We start from the raw sequence: 15,747 nt of genomic DNA, 5'->3' as shown, positions 1-15,747 counted from the left end.
CAGAAGCTGGGGGTGACAGCAGAAGCTCATGCCGCTCTCTGATTCGAACCTGAGACGTTTCAGTCAGCAAGTTCAGCAGCTCAGCAGGTTATCCATAACATAAACATACAAATACAATATAAATGAGCATTAAAATCAATTTTAAAAAATCATAAAACTATAACAATCAAGAATTAAAAGCACAAGAATTAAAAGCACAAAATTAAGAGCAAGTTCAGCAGCTCAGTGGGTTATCCTGCTGTGCCACCAGGGGGTCCATAACATAAACATACAAATATGTAAGCATTAAAATAAATTTTAAAAAATCATAAAACTATAACAATCAAGAATTAAAAGCACAAAGACCCAAAATTGTAATATAGGAACCATTCCAATAATAAGGTTGTTGCAGGTTTTCCGGGCTATATGGCCATGTTCTTGAAGCATTCTCTCCTGACGTTTCGCCTGCATCTATGGCAGTGGTTCTCAACCTGGGGTCCCCAGATGTTTTTGGCCTACAACTCCCAGAAATCCCAGCCAGTTTACCAGCTGTTAGGGTTTCTGGGAGTTGAAGGCCAAAAACATCTGGGGACCCCAGGTTGAGAACCACTGATCTATGGAAAGCATCCTCAGAGGTTGTGAGGTTGTAATACTTCACAGCTGCCTATTGCACTGTGCTACTGCTTTCCTAGCTCTTCTAATGTTTTGGACTTCAACTCCCAGAATTCCTCACCATTGGACAAACTAGCAAAGGCTGCCGGGAGTTGAAGTCCACAAGCTGCGTCTTTGATTGACAGCAGGCATAGGTCACGCCTCCTCCGAATTCCCCTTACCTCCCGGTGGTGTCTTGTTTACGCCAGACGGACGCCCCCGCGGTGACTTGTGGGTATGGTAGTCCTACGTCACGAGGCGCTGCGTTGAGGAAAGCGCCGAGGAAGGCGCTGAAGACTCGCTTTCCCGTGAGGCCCCGCGCGGGAACGGCCTACACAGGCCTGGCCGAAGGGAGAGCCAGCCTTCGGGGAGCCTCGGAAGTTCTCCTTCTCCGCCGCTTTGCCTTCTTCGTCGTCGTCGGCCATGGGCTCCTTACTCAGCCGCCGCATCGCCGGCGTGGAGGACATCGACATCCAGGCCAACTCGGCCTATCGGTACCCGCCCAAGTCCGGTGAGGCTTTATTTGTCTTGAGTGGACAAGCACCCCCTCCCCCCTCCCCAACTGACAGGACACCCAGAAGGCGTTGCGTATGCAAATCTGTGCGGGGCAGATTTGCATATGCAAATCTCAGGTGCAGAAATGTGCATTTTGATATTTTAAAAAGGTGGGGATAGAGCAGGAATGGGCAAACTTGGGCCCTCCAGGTGTTTTGGACTTCAACTCCCACAATTCCTAACAGCCGGTAGGCTGTTAGGAATTGTGGGAGTTGAAGTCCAAAACACCTGGAGGGCCCAAGTTTGCCCATTCCTGCTCTATCCCCTATCTTAATGAAGAATTGCATATGCAAATTCCATATACAAAAAATGTGATGGTGCAGAAGCCTGCGTGCAAATTGTTTAAGTCGAAATGCCATGACAATAAATGCCTATGGACATTCCAGTTGCAAAATGTATTGTGATAACTGTTGGAATTCAACCCCACACTCTCCCAAGTTTCAAGTCCTCAATGAGGAGAAGTTAGTATTCAAATAATCTCCTGTATTGTTGTAGGTTTTTCCGGGCTATATGGCCATGTTCTGGAGGCAATTTTTCTCCTGACGTTTCGCCTGCATCTACGGCAAGCATCCTCAGAGGTAGTGAGGTCTGTTGGAAGTAGGAAAAATGGGTTTATATATCTGTGGAATGACCAGAGTGAGACCAAGGACTCTTGTCTGCTGGGGCTAGCTGTGAATGTTTCAGCTGATCACCTTGATTAGCATTCAATGGCTTGGAAGGGCCTGGGGGGAATCTCTTGTTGAGAGTGATTTATGTGCCTGTTTGTTTCCTCTCTGTTGTTTTGCTGTTGTAATTTTTGAGTTTTTTGATACTGGTAGCCAGATTTTGTTCATTTTCATGGTTTCTTCCTTTCTGTTGAAATTGTCCACATGCTTGTGGATTTCAATGGCTTCTCTGTGTAGTCTGACATGGTGGTTGTGTTCTAGGGACCACCAAACGCAGCGCCCAGACACGCATCAAGGAACATGAAAGGCACTGCAAACTACTCTAACCAGAGAAATCAGCCATAGCAGAGCACCTGATGAACCAACCTGGACACAGCATATTATTTGAGAACACAGAAGTGCTGGACCACTCTCACAACCACCATGTCGGACTACACAGAGAAGCCATTGAAATCCACAAGCATGTGGACAATTTCAACAGAAAGGAAGAAACCATGAAAATGAACAAAATCTGGCTACCAGTATTAAAAAACTCAAAAATTACAACAGCAAAACAACAGAGAGGAAACAAACAGGCACATAAAATCACTCTCAACAAGAGATTCCCCCCAGGCCCTTCCAAGCCATTGAATGCTAATCAAGGTGATCAGCTGAAACATTCACAGCTAGCCCCAGCAGACAAGAGTCCTTGGTCTCACTCTGGTCATTCCACAGATATATAAACCCATTTTTCCTACTTCCAACAGACCTCACTACCTCTGAGGATGCTTGCCATAGATGCAGGCGAAACGTCAGGAGAAAAATTGCCTCCAGAACATGGCCATATAGCCCAGAAAAACCTACAACAACCCAGTGATTCCGGCCATGAAAGCCTTCGACAATACAATCTCCTGTATGACAGTAAAGGGAATGTATCTATTTGCTCTCGTCTCTGTTCCTGCTCTCATTCTGATTGCTTGTTTAGAAATGGAGACTTATCCACTGCAAGTATTTTGTATCTGCCTTCTGACACTTCTTTAGTATGGAAAGTATGTGATGTGTGCTTTAAATTCTCTCTCTGCTTGTGTGTCCGGAGAGATGTAGTGATTGGTATTTTTCCCCCTCTTTGAAACCTTAGAAGAGATGGGTGTTAGAGTAGCTCCAGTTCTTTACTCGAAAGAAATGTAGTTAGTTCTTATATCTATATAAATAAAAATGTAATGGGATAAACATAACTAAAAAACCACAGGGCAAATTTGGACACAATACACGTATCAAGCCAACGAGTGACCATCACTCATAAAAACACTGAAAACACAACAGAAAAGACTTAAAAAGCCAAAAAAAACCCCAAAAATACATTACAACAGATGCGCAAAACTACACACACACACATATACACACACATATACACATATGTTGTTGTTCATTCGTTCAGTCGTTTCCGACTCTTCGTGACCTCATGGACCAGCCCACGCCAGAGGTACCTGTCAGCCGTCACCACCCCCAGCTCTTTCAAGGTCAAGCCAGTCACTTCAAGGATGCCACCCATCCATCTTGCCCTTGGTCGGCCTCTCTTCTTTTTTCCTACCATTTCCCTCAGCATCATTGTCTCCTCTAAGCTTTCGTTTCTTCTCATGATGTGGCCAAAGGACTTCATCTTGGCCTCTACTATCCTTCCCTCCAATGAGCAGTCGGGCTCTATTTCCTGAAGTATGGACTGGTTGGATCTTCTCATGGTCCAAGACACTCTCAGAACCTTCCTCCAGCACCACAGTTCAAAAGCATCTATCTTCCTTTACTCAGTCTTTCATATAGTCCAGCTCTCACATCTGTAGGTGATTATGGGGAATACCATTGCTTTAACTATGCAGATCTTCATTGCCAGTCTGATGTCTCCACTCTTCACTATTTTATCGAGATGGGTCATTGCTCTCCTCCCAAGAAGTAAGCGTCTCCTGATTTCCTGGCTGCAGTCGGCGTCTGCCGTCATCTTTGCACCTAGAAATACAAAGTCTGTCACTGCCTCCAAGTTTTCTCCCTCTATTTTCCAGTTGTCAATCATTCTTGTTGCCATAATCTTGGTGTTTTTGATGTTTAACTGCAACCCGGCTTTTGCACTTTTTTCTTTCACCTTGGTTAGAAGGCTCCTCAGCTCCTCCTCGCTTTTGGCCATCAAAGTGGTGTAATCTTCATATCTAAGATTGTTAATGTTTCTTCCAGCAATTTTCACCCCAGCCTTGCATTCATCAAGCCCCGCACATCGCATGATGTGTTCATACACATATATACACACACAAAACACATATACACAGACTGGGCCACAGCAACGCATGACAGGGGATGGCTAGTACTTCTATATAAATAAAAATGTAATGTTCGTTTGTGGGATTAACATAATTAAAAAACCACTGGACCAATTGACACCACATTTGGACAGAATACACCTAACAACCCAATGATGACAATTTTTATATAAACAAAATATAATGTTCGTTTGTGGGATAAACATAACTCAAAAACCACTGGACGAACAGACACCAAATTTGGACACAATACACCTATCAGGCCAAGGAATGACTATCACTCACAAAAACACTGAAAATATAGCAGAAGAGACTTAAAAAGCCAAAAAACAAAAATTACATTACAATGCATGTGCAAAACCATATATATATCACGCAAACATACACACACACACAAAACACATATACACAGACTGGGCCACAGCAACATGTGACAGGGGACGGCTAGTATCACAATAACATACTATTTCTTGTATTCCTTGGAGAGGAATCAAGCTATATATAAATGTCATGAGGTTATTCTTGCATAAATCTGTTATTTAAAATGTTCCTTTAAAAGCAATATAGGAGACTTTCTTTTTTGGGGGGTCTTTTTCTGCAGGGAACTACTTTGCCAGCCACTTCTTCATGGGGGGAGAGAAGTTTGACACGCCACATCCAGAGGGGTACCTTTTTGGGGAAAACATGGACCTGAACTTCCTGGGGAACCGCCCTGTCCAGGCAAGAGCATGAGCCTCTGTTCACACTGATCACCTCCTTCCTCTGGATTGTGGGGCGGGGGGAATATGGCACTGGGTATGGAGCCCTGCAAGTCTTTAAATGCAGCAGAAATTATGGAGCAGGTACTTCCTGTTGGGTCTCAGTTTAATAGCAGCCTCCTCTCAAGTGTGTTGGATCCCAATGGCCCTCCTGCCCACAATCAAAGGCCTCTCTCTTCTGGAAGGCCTGCCCCAATCATTTGCAACTATGGCTTAATCTACACTGCCATATAACCTAGTTTCTGAATCTGGATTACGCTATGTAATACAATTTTTTCCCCGGGGTTATGTCATTTCCTAAGTGGTTCTATCACATGTCTTTGCAGGAGGGACATTCTGTAGCACATTTTGCTCTAGTTTTTCAGTGACCATCTTGTGTTATTGTCTTTGGACTGGATTATATGGTAGTGTAGACTCTTATCATCCAGTTCAAAGCAGATAATCTAGATTCAGAAACTGGATTACATGGCGATGTAGATCCAGCCAATGTCTCTTAAATCACATCCACTGCTGATGGTGTTTTAACTTTAGTCACATGCATTTCAATATCTGCATGTTTTATTATTGTGTTTTAACTATGTTCTAATATGTGGTTATATAGGTATATCTAGCTGTGTTGTGCCCTGCCTTGAGCCAAAATGAGAGGCATGGAATAAATACTTAATATAATAATAATAATAATAATAATAATAATAACAATAAGATTTGTCTTGGGTAGGTCTGGTGTGAGTTGTAGTCCAACACATTTAGGGAAGACAAATTTAGGGAAGGGCAAATTACAGAGAGAGCATTGAGGTGGTGCCAGCTTCAGGTCCTTAGGGCTGAGTTCCCTCTCCTCCCTGGGTCCTCTTCCTGTCTGCCATGACCTTCGAATTCAAGGGCCTCTTCCCTTCCAGTTTCCCTATGTGACCCCTGCACCTCACGAACCAGTGAAGACCCTGCGCAGTTTGGTCAACATCCGCAAGGACTCCCTTCGCCTGGTCAGGTACAGCTTTGGGCTCTTTGGGTCATTTTGGGGGCAACCGAGGGGGCATTTGGGGCTTTTCCGCACAGGAGGCTTTGGCTTGGTTGCTGTGGAACAAGTTAACATTGGTCCTTTGGGATTTCATCTCCCAGAGACTGTCAGGAATTCTGGTAGTTGAAATCCAAAATGCCTGGAAGACCAAAGGTCAGGAATCACTTCTATAGAAATACCACATTTCATCCATTGTAAGATGACTCGATTGTAAGGTGCACCCCAATTCGCCAACAGAAAGATATGAGATACACCTGCAATTCTAAGACGCACCACATTTTTAGAGATGTTTATATGAGGCAAAAGGTGATTCTTAGGATCAGAAAAATACAGTATTGCTAAAATGACTGTGTACATAAACACATCTGCCTTCCAAATATTCTTTTGAATAGTTCCATCAACCGACACCAGCCTTATTCCGTAAAATATGTGTTGTCTGAGTGATGTGTGATTTTATATTGTAACAGGTTTTGAAAGCTGATATTGCTCCAAGTTGCTCAGGACAGAGACATTGCTTATATGGACTTTTAATTTAAATGGATCTATGTGTTGATCCTGAGCCTGTCTTGTCCTGGGCAGGTACAAGGAAGACACAGATCGGCCCATTGAAGAAAACGGAAAGCAGAAGGCCCTCTACAGCCTGGAGTTCACCTTCGATGCTGATGCTAGAGTTGCCATTACCATCTACTGCCAGGCAACAGAGGAGTTTGTGAGTGGGATGGCCGTGTAAGTCTTCATAGTGGGTTGGCCAGGGTTCACACTTGGTCAAGGCAATATAGAGGGACTGAAGGGAGTCTGTGGAGGTTGCATCTTGGTGATGGAGATTGTCTTCCTTCCTAACCCCCTCCGTCCCGTTTTCCTTCCTTCTTTCCTCCCTTCCTTCCCCCTCATTCACTCCCTCCTCTCCCTCCCTCCCTCCTTCTTCCTCCCTGCCCCTTTTCTTTCCTTCCTCCCTCCCTTCCTTCCCCCTCTTCTCCCTCTCTCCCTCTTTCCTTTCCTTCTTTCTTCCTCCCTCCCTCCCCTTTTTCCTTCCTTCCTTCCTTCCTTCCTTCCTTCCTTCCTTCCTTCCTCCCTTCCTTCCCCCTCCCTCCCTCCTTCATTTCTTCCTTCCTTCCTTCCTTCCTTCCTTCCTTCCTTCCTTCCTTCCTCTTGTTTTCCTTCCTTCTTTCCTTCCATCCTCCCCCTCCCTCCCCCTTTTCCTTCCTTCCTTCCTCCCTCCCTTCTCTCCCTTTCTCCTTTCTTTCCTCCTTCCTCCCTCCCTCCCCCTTTTCCTCCCTCCCTCCCTTCTCCCTCATTTACTCCCTCCTCTCTCTCCGTTCCATTCTCCAGCTACAGCACCAAGAACCCCTCCCTGCAGTCTGAGACAGTCCACTACAAGCGCGGGGTCAGCCAGCAGTTCTCCCTGCCCTCCTTCAAGATCGACTTCTCTGATTGGAAAGACGACGAGGTAAGACCCCCCCCCCCCCCCTTGGGACTCTGAACTGTTCTTGCTTCATTATGGCCTTTATCTCAGACCCTTCTGATAATTGTTCTTTCACACTATGGGTTCAGGGTGTCTCAAATATGATTCCTCTGAGAGAGTTTTAATGCAGAAGCGCTTGGGGGGAAGTTGCTCACAGGTGAAGCTGGGGTTTATCTTGAGTGGGTAAGGCCCATATACAGGGTGAGGCAGCATAACTTTCTTTTTTCAAAACTTAATAAAACCCATTATATGAATCAGATTTTTTTTTAATAATGTAGGCGCATACCTAAAGTTTTGTTTTACGTAGTTTTGAAGATCAAATTAGGTAGGTGACATCCCCCATTCTCCATTCTCCATACACTGAGTAAACCGATTTCTGGCGTTTGTCATGACTCTTGCCAGCATAGCAGGCGTTATGTTGGCAATTTCTTCCTGGATGTTGGTCTTCAATTTCTTCCTGGATGTTGGTCTTCAAATCTTGTAGGGTCCTTGGACGGTTCACATAAACACAGGATTTCAAAAAACCCCATAGAAAAAAATCACAAGGGGCCAAATCTGGAGAATGGGCTGGCCACTCCAAATCCGCTCGAAAAGTAGGCCGCAACAGCAAAAGCATGCTCCTCACTGTTCCAGCGCATGATGGCAACTGAACTGTGTCAGGACAAAACCTTATACTCTTCATTTTAAAAAAGGAAGTTATGCTTCCTCCCCTGTATATGCAGTTTGCACCCTGTTAAGGGCTCTGCATTCTTCTCAGAATCCTCTCCCTTTTCTTGAGCAAAGCACCAGTTTGCCTCACTGGAAAAAAGGAGGGAAGGAGCTTGGCTTATGTGACTGTTTGCCCACTCTTCCTTCTAGCTGAACTTCGACCTGGACCGGGGCATTTTCCCTGTGGTTATCCAGGCTGTGGTGGACGAAGGTGATGGTAAGCGGCTGGCCTTCTGCCTTTAGCTCTTGGGTGGGCATCCCTGCATTTGGCAGTGCCGACTCTTCTCTCAGAGGTTGCCCAGTCCTTTGCTTAGGGGCCTTTGCTTCTCTTTCAGTGGTTGTGGAAGTGACCGGCCATGCTCACATCCTCTTGGCGGCCTTTGAGAAGGTAAGGCAATCTCAGGTGTGGCACTTCTTTTTCTGATCCAGCAGAAAGATCTGTACAAAAAAAATCCATTGTATTTTGATCTCCTCGTCTCTTAGTGCCTAATTAGAAAGAGACCCTAAGGGTTCTGGGGTTGCCTTTTAAAGGGACACAGCATCAGGTCCCAACACATCGATGGCATTTACATGTCTCCTTACAGAAGAGCTAATCTTCTTCATCCTTCTCCCCACATTCACTAGCATGTCGATGGAAGTTTCTCTGTGAAGCCCCTGAAGCAGAAGCAGATTGTAAGTCCTGGCTTCGTTTCCCCGAATCCTGGCAGCCATTTCCACAGGAGCTCCATTTCTTCTTGTTTCAGTGCTAGATTTAGGCCATTGTTTAAAGTTCCCAGTCCCTGCAACTGGGAGCCTCAGCTGGGCCTGTATGCCTCTGACTTTTCCCTTGGATGGGAAAATGCTTTGCCCTGGATGAAATCCCGGGCTTGACCATGGTGGGTAGGGATGCTTAGTTTCCTCACCCTGAATCCTTTCCTCAATGCATGAAGATAGGAAGGATCGCCTCCAGTGTTGGCTTCCCCTCTCCTGCTTTCTCTAGGTGGACAGGGTCAGTTACCTCCTTCAGGAGATCTATGGCATCGAGAATAAGAACAACCAGGAAACGAAGGTGAGGAGGAGGAGAGGTCGGCCGCCCTTTTCTCGGCCTACCAAGGTCTGAGCGGTCTCCAAAGGCCAGCCGGTTCAGTGACCTCCCTTCCTCTCTGCAGCCCTGTGACGACGAGAACAGCGACAACAGCAATGAGTGCGTGGTTTGCCTCTCAGACCTGCGGGACACCCTCATCCTGCCTTGCCGGCACCTCTGCCTCTGCAACTCCTGTGCGGACACCCTGCGCTACCAGGCCAACAACTGCCCCATCTGCCGCCTACGTAAGTGCGGCTGCTGTGGGGCTCTGGTCTGCCCCCAAAGCCCCTTCTGCCTGGGATTAGCAGCCCATCCCTGCAGGGCCTAGCACTAGTGGAAGGGTCCAGAGTTACTCCTTGGTAAACTGAGGAAAGAAACCTTTGCTACGTTGGTCCCATTCCTGTTGCCAAAGGGATGCAGAATCTTGGCATAACGGTGGGACGGGTGTTTGGAGTTGGCCCCCTTTTATGTTGCTTCGAGGAAAACGGCCCTGCAAACCTTGTGCTCCTATCAGGTCCCTATCCCTTTGCCCTGACACCTAAGACCATCAATTTGGGGTGCCATTCCTTGCCTCCTATTGCGATTCTCCAGGGAAAAGTTTGGGTCTCAAAGGGGACCTTTTCTCTTGGTTTTCCTTTTACAGCCTTCCGGGCCCTTCTACAGATCCGTGCGGTCCGGAAGAAGCCAGGGGCCCTCTCCCCACTCTCCTTCAGCCCCGTCTTGGCGCAGACCCTGGACCATGATGAGCATTCGGTCAGTAAGGGGCCTTGGCGAGGCGGAGCAGGGCTTCATCCTGGGGCTCCCTGGTGCCTCCAGTTGGTGCTGAGCCCAGCCATCTGTCAGAAATATTAAAAATTAATTGGGTATTTTTGATTACAAATGTGTGAGTCAAGCACTGAAAGAGTCAGTAGGCCAAAGCATGTTAGAGTAAGGGGGCCAAAGCTAGCGTTGTCCTGAGGAGAATGAGTAGGCCGAAGCCTGTTAGAGTTAGTGGAGCAAAGCTAGTGTCGTCCTGAGGAGAATGAGTAGGCCGAAGCCTGTTAGAGTCAGTGGGCCAAAGCTAGCGTCGTCCTGAGGAGAATGAGTAGGCGGAAGCCTGTTAGAGTAAGGGGGCCAAAGCTAGCATCGTCCTGAGGAGAGTGAGTAGGCCGAAGCCTGTTAGAGTAAGTGGGCCAAAGCTAGCGTTGTCCTGAGGAGAGTGAGTAGGCCGAAGCCTGTTAGAGTAAGTGGGCCAAAGCTAGCGTTGTCCTGAGGAGAGTGAGTAGGCCGAAGCCTGTTAGAGTAAGTGGGCCAAAGCTAGCGTTGTCCTGAGGAGAGTGAGTAGGCCGAAGCCTGAGAGTAAGTGGGCCAAAGCTAGCGTCGTCCTGAGGAGAATGAGTAGGCCGAAGCCTGTTAGAGTAAGTGGGCCAAAGCTAGTGTCATCTTGAGGAGAATGAATCGGCCGAGGCCTGTTAGAGTAAGTGGGCCAAAGCTAGTGTCGTCCTGAGAAGGAGTAGGCCGAAGCCTGTTAGCGTTAGTGGGCAAAAGCTAGCGTTGTCATGAGGAGAGTGAGTAGGCCGAAGCCTGTTAGAATTAGTGGGCCAAAGCTAGGACCTCTTCCCACTAGAGAATGAATCCACTTTAAATCGGGTTTCTGCCTCCTGCAGAATTCTAAAGTTTGTAGCTTAGTGAGGCTGTTAAAGGCTCCTCCCTAAATTACAAACCCCAGAATTCTGCAGGAAGCAGAAATCAGATTTAAAGTGGATTAATTCTCTAGTGTGATGAGGTCCCTAGTGTCATCCTGAGGAGTGTGAGGTAAACCTCTGTGTGAGAGATGCCTCATGTGAGAAAGCTCCAGTATAAAGGCTGCTGTATGTAAAAGGCTACTGTGTGATAAGCTGTGTAACTTTGGTCTGAGAGGAAGCTCTGTGAGAGCCCAGCATGGAAGCAAAGAAGGAAGTATAAAGGACTTTATTTGTGTTGCGGAAACCTTGTTATTGTAAATAGTGCAACTATATTATTTTACTACAAAGGAAAGCCTCCTATGGAAGAGGTAACATTGGTTTCTGTGTTTTTGTTCTTTTTACCACTTTGGGCTACTGGTGCTAGCTCACACTTCTGCTGATAAGCTACTCTGCTGTCCATTTATAAGCCCACTTGCCCAATACCATCTTCCTCTTTCCTTCCCTCTGCAGTGTTCAGACAACATCCCTCCGGGCTATGAGCCCATCTCTCTTCTGGAAGCCCTGAATGGCCTGCGCTCGGCCTCACCCTCCATCCCCTCGGCCCCGCTTTATGAGGAGATCACATACACAGGGGTCCTGGATGGGCTGCCCCTCTCCGGGAGGCCTCTGGGGTCACTGGACCGGGCCCCAGAGGGCGGCCACCAGAAGAGCAAGCGCAGCAAGTCCCCTGACAGGTCAGCCCGCTCTCCCCCACCCCCCTGAACCCAGTATCTGGCTCTGCACTGGAGGCTTTGGGCTCACTCCCTTCACCCCTCTGTCAGATGGGATTCTGTAGGGCTGGGCGGTGGCCACATTTATTTATTTATTATATATTTACAGTATTTATATTCCGCCCTTCTCGCCCCAAAGGGGACTCAGTGCGGATCACAATGCACACATTCAGTGCCGTTTTTGACATACAAGAGCAGTTCTTCCACTTCGGATCCTGGATGTTGCTCAATTCTGGCCACAGGGGGGAGCTGTCGCTTCATCCACCCTGCCACTTTTCATCGTGGCATTTCCACCTTGCTCTCCGGCATTTTTATGGTGTCATAAATTAACCTCCCAGCTTTAAGCGATCCCTAATTTCTCTACTCACCGCACAACTGTTTTAGGTGAACAGTAAGCTGGGCTATTTAACAGTCAGGAGCTCAACCCTGACTCAGGCTTCGAACTTGCCACCTTTTGGTCATCAGTTATTTATTGCTGCTAGTGATTAATCAGATGTGCTACCAGATGTGCTGGGGAAACAGCTGAGTTCAGCAAGGGCCCAGGTTGAGTCTTAAGCAGCTAAGATGAGAGTGTTTCTCCATAAGGGATGCCTTGACTCCTGGAAAGAAAGGCTTTTGGGGTGTCTGCATGAGATCCGCAGCAGTACAATGCTCTCCCTGTTGTCTTCTTCCTTAGCACCCTCCGCTCCCCCTCTTCGCCAATCCATGAGGAGGATGAGGAGGAGAAGCTCTCCGAAGACTCGGACCTCCAGCCTCCTCCTCTTCTTGCCACAGGGACAGAACTGGTTCTGCGCGAAGGCAGCTCCCCGGAGGTATGTTCCCCCCTCAGCTGTCTGGCACACCACTTCCCCTCTGCCCCAGTCGCCCATTTGCTCCACTTCTCCCATGTCTAAGGACCCTTCTACGCTGCCATATAAAATCAAGATTATCTGTTTTGATAATCTGGATTTTATGGCAGTGTAGAATGGCCTAAAGGGGCAGTTTCTCTGGGCCAATGTCTCCAGGTGTTCCCTCCGTGTATTTTGCCATTTTCCTTGTTTTGGGCATTTTTTAAAATGTGGTTTGAGCGGTTCTTGCCGTGTGCTTGTGGATTTGCCAGCTGTTGTGAATTCTGTTCTGTATCCGAAAGGGGGGCATAACTCTCAGAATCCATTTTCCAGAGCCTGACCTTGGACGACTCAGAGGAGATGCACTCGCTGCAGCAAGGTGAGACCCGCCTGTTGGAGGGGTGCAGAGGGGGCAGGAGGGTCCTCCATCCTGCATGTCCTTTCCGGGGTGTTTGGGGTGGTGCTCCTCTCCCTTTATGGCACAGAAAGCCCCCTACCTGCATCAGGCCCAATGGGGCAGGAGAGCTTGGGCAGCGGAGTGAGCAAGGAGCAAATCCCGGTCCCTGGGGCAAAGGGAGGAGTTGCAACTGATGCCCTTTTGAAGCGGGTTGATGTTTGGAGGGCTCCTGTGCATCCGAAAGCGCTGAGCATTGCCATGTTGCATCTCAGAGAGCCAGCCCCCCTCTGTGGAGGACATCATCCAGGAGAGCAGCAGTAGCAGCAGCGTCAGCATCAGTACCGCCTCTGAGGCCAGGAGCCTCCCCCGGATGGAGAGTGAGCTGCCCACCGAGGTCTACCTGCCAGGTAATGAGGAAAGGGGACAGCCTGGGAAGGCAGGGGCTCGTGTGTGGCTTGGAGGGCCAGTCACCAGGCTGTTCCCCCCCCCCCCCCCTTTGCTCTCTTACGATGGATCTACACAGCCATATAATCCAGAGTATCAAATCAAATAATCCAGATCAATCTGGTTTGAACTGGATTATATGAGTCTACACTGCTACATAATCCAGTTCAAAGTAGATAATTTGGATTTTATACTGCAGTATAGATAGGGCCTTGGGCTCCCTAGAGATGCAGTGGGTTAAACTGCTGAGCTGCTGAACTTGCTGATTGAAAGGAGATTCCATCTGAACACGAGGAAGAACTTCCTGACTGTGAGAGCCATTCAGCAGTGGAACTCTCTGCCCCGGAGTGTGGTGGAGGCTCCTTTTTTGGAAGCTTTTAAACAGAGACTGGATGGCCATCTGTCAGGGGTGCTTTGAATGCAATATTCCTGCTTCTTGGCTGAGGGTTGGACTGGATGGCCCATGAGGTCTCTTCCGATTCTATGATTCTATAAGGTTGGCGGTTCAAATCCTGGGAGAGGGGTGAGCTCCCGCTATTAGCTTCTGCCAATTGAGCAGTCCAAAAACATGCAGATGTGAGTAGATCAATAGGTACCAATCTGGCTCTCCATGTAGTCATGCTGCCCACATGACCTTGGAGGTGTCTACGGACAATGCCGGCTCTTCGGCTTAGAAATGGAGATGAACACCACCCCCGAGTCGGACAAAACTAGACTTAATGTCAGGGGAAACCTTTACCTTTAGATGGGGCCTTACTTTCTCTGTCCCTCATACTCCAGCAGCTCCCATTCTTCTTCCCCATCACACACACACAGAGCTTTCGGGGCACAGACTGAACCCTCAGATTCACATCCTGCTGTGGTCATCAAGGACCCCTATTCACAGCTGGTTTACCTTGCTTTGACCAGACATGGGGAGATTCCCTCGCAAGGCCCTGGAAAGGGCTCACTCAAAGGAATTATGGGGTGGGTGAGTGTCACCCCAACGGCAGCCCCTCTGCTTCCAAGCACTGCCCTGTGTCTGTGCTTCTGTCTCTTTGTGTATGAGGTGTCTGTCTCTTCTAAATGCTCTCCCTCTCTTGACTCTCTCCCTGTCCTCCTTCCTTCCTTCCCCCCCACCTCTCTCTCTCTGCCCGGCCTGGGCAGCCCTCGGACCGGACTCCTGCTCTGTTGGCATAGAGGAATAAGCTGGTAGGTCTCCCTTTCTGGTGTGCAAAGGTTCCCTTTGGGGGTGGGCACTGTGTCTTGCTTTGTCAGGACAAACTCTCCTCTTTCTAAACCCCTTTCTAAATCCTGCAATCTCTGCAACCCTGCCTTGCCTCACATGGGCAACACTGAGAGCAGGAGGGTCAAGTGTGTGTGTATGTTGGGGGGGGGGGCATTCACCAGGAAGTTTGACCCCTCCTGCCCTCTTTCCTCCCTCCCTCCCTCCAGGGTCCTCCGACTTCGCCGGCACTCTCTCTGGCCGTGGGACCAGTGGCCATCCTGGGCAGCCTTTCCTCTTCGGACAGCCTTCCTCCTCGTCCTCCTCCTGAGCACCTGGTTTAGGAGGGGGGGTGGGCGCAATGCCAAACCTCCTTCTCTGCTGCCCTGGATGGGCCCTCCTTCCTTCTTTCCATTCTACCAATGAAGAAGAATTCTTCCCAGATACTCAAAGACAGACCTTGTTCCCTTTCCATTTGGTGGGCTCCATCTCTCTCCTTGCCTTTCTTTTGACAGTTTTGCATGCTCCAAATGCGCTGCTTCCTCTCCCCATTCCTTGGTAGAGGTGGGGGTCGATGCAGTGAAAATCCCTTTGTAAATAGACCTCCCTTTTCAATGCCCGCCCTGCCCTCCAACTTTGCAAAAGTGTTGGGTTTGCTGCTGCAGCACTCAGCATTCCTCCCTAACCCACAAGCAACCCACGGGGCAACAACCCCTTTGCTCCTGTGGGGCTGCCTTTTCTGTGCCAGAACCCTCCCCCCCCCCCCCAAATAACCAGGTGCCTGTCTGACCAAACCGGTGCCCTTTTATGGCTATGGGGCAGCACAAGGCAGCTTGGGGCAAATCTATTACCCCTTTGGCAGAAAGCCCTGCTCCATGACTTGAGTCCTTTGCCTGGTGCCTTGTTCGTTCCCCGATTTTTCTCCTCCGAAGGCAGGTGTCTCTCCTCATTGCAAAACCAGGCAGCCCCTCTCTTGGATTACAGCTCCCATACTTCCCATCTGGGGGTCACAGGCTTTTCACTCAAGTCAGAGAAGGCTGCAGGGTTGACCCCTGAACCGAGATGCTCCGCAGTCCCACAGCTGCCTTGGGCCCTTTGGGGTTGGCACCAGCCTCTTTCCAGCCTCCTGTCTTCCCTTTAGGGGCCATAACTGACCTATTATATAGCAAGGGGATATTTTGGTGATGTTTGTAAAGTGCTCTGGACATTTGAAATGTGCTACGTATAAAGTACTAAGTATTATTACGGGCCGGAGTCTGTATCTCTTGTTTCCATTTACACTGGGAATGGGCAAGCCAGT

General features: G+C 48.5%; 1 protein-coding gene across 2 annotated transcripts; it reads left to right on the top strand.

Annotated features, from left to right (window-relative positions):
* The first annotated feature begins 931 nt into the window (after window positions 1-931).
* LOC132782068 (E3 ubiquitin-protein ligase MGRN1) lies at window positions 932-15,692 on the top strand. 2 transcript variants are annotated; one of them, XM_060786732.2, is made up of 17 exons: window positions 932-1,141; window positions 4,737-4,855; window positions 5,790-5,878; window positions 6,488-6,634; window positions 7,238-7,355; window positions 8,229-8,295; window positions 8,414-8,466; window positions 8,703-8,750; window positions 9,058-9,126; window positions 9,227-9,386; window positions 9,785-9,894; window positions 11,316-11,539; window positions 12,252-12,387; window positions 12,736-12,781; window positions 13,072-13,206; window positions 14,390-14,434; window positions 14,678-14,766. In XM_060786732.2, exons 1-16 carry the CDS (start codon window positions 1,054-1,056, stop codon window positions 14,428-14,430), a joined length of 1,650 nt encoding a protein of 549 aa, XP_060642715.2. In that variant the 5' UTR covers window positions 932-1,053; the 3' UTR covers window positions 14,431-14,434; window positions 14,678-14,766. The 2 variants fall into 2 exon arrangements, with proteins under 2 accessions (XP_060642715.2, XP_060642714.2); XM_060786731.2 differs by lacking the exon at window positions 14,390-14,434 and having other exon boundaries at window positions 14,678-15,692.
* Window positions 15,693-15,747: the final 55 nt, after the last annotated feature.

The sequence above is a fragment of the Anolis sagrei genome, chromosome Y (assembly GCF_037176765.1).
Source record: "Anolis sagrei isolate rAnoSag1 chromosome Y, rAnoSag1.mat, whole genome shotgun sequence".
Lineage (NCBI taxonomy): Eukaryota > Metazoa > Chordata > Lepidosauria > Squamata > Dactyloidae > Anolis > Anolis sagrei.
This window is presented reverse-complemented; position numbering and strand designations above follow the sequence as displayed.

What these genes read in the sequence shown, in the direction of transcription:
- LOC132782068 (XM_060786731.2), top strand. Translation starts at nt 1,054, where the DNA reads ATGGGCTCCTTACTCAGCCGCCGCATCGCCGGCGTGGAGGACATCGAC. An exon ending in CCCTGAAGCAGAAGCAGATT is followed by an intron (nt 8,751 to 9,057) that starts GTAAGTCCTGGC and finishes TGCTTTCTCTAG; the next exon opens with GTGGACAGGGTCAGTTACCT. An exon ending in GATGCACTCGCTGCAGCAAG is followed by an intron (nt 12,782 to 13,071) that starts GTGAGACCCGCC and finishes GTTGCATCTCAG; the next exon opens with AGAGCCAGCCCCCCTCTGTG.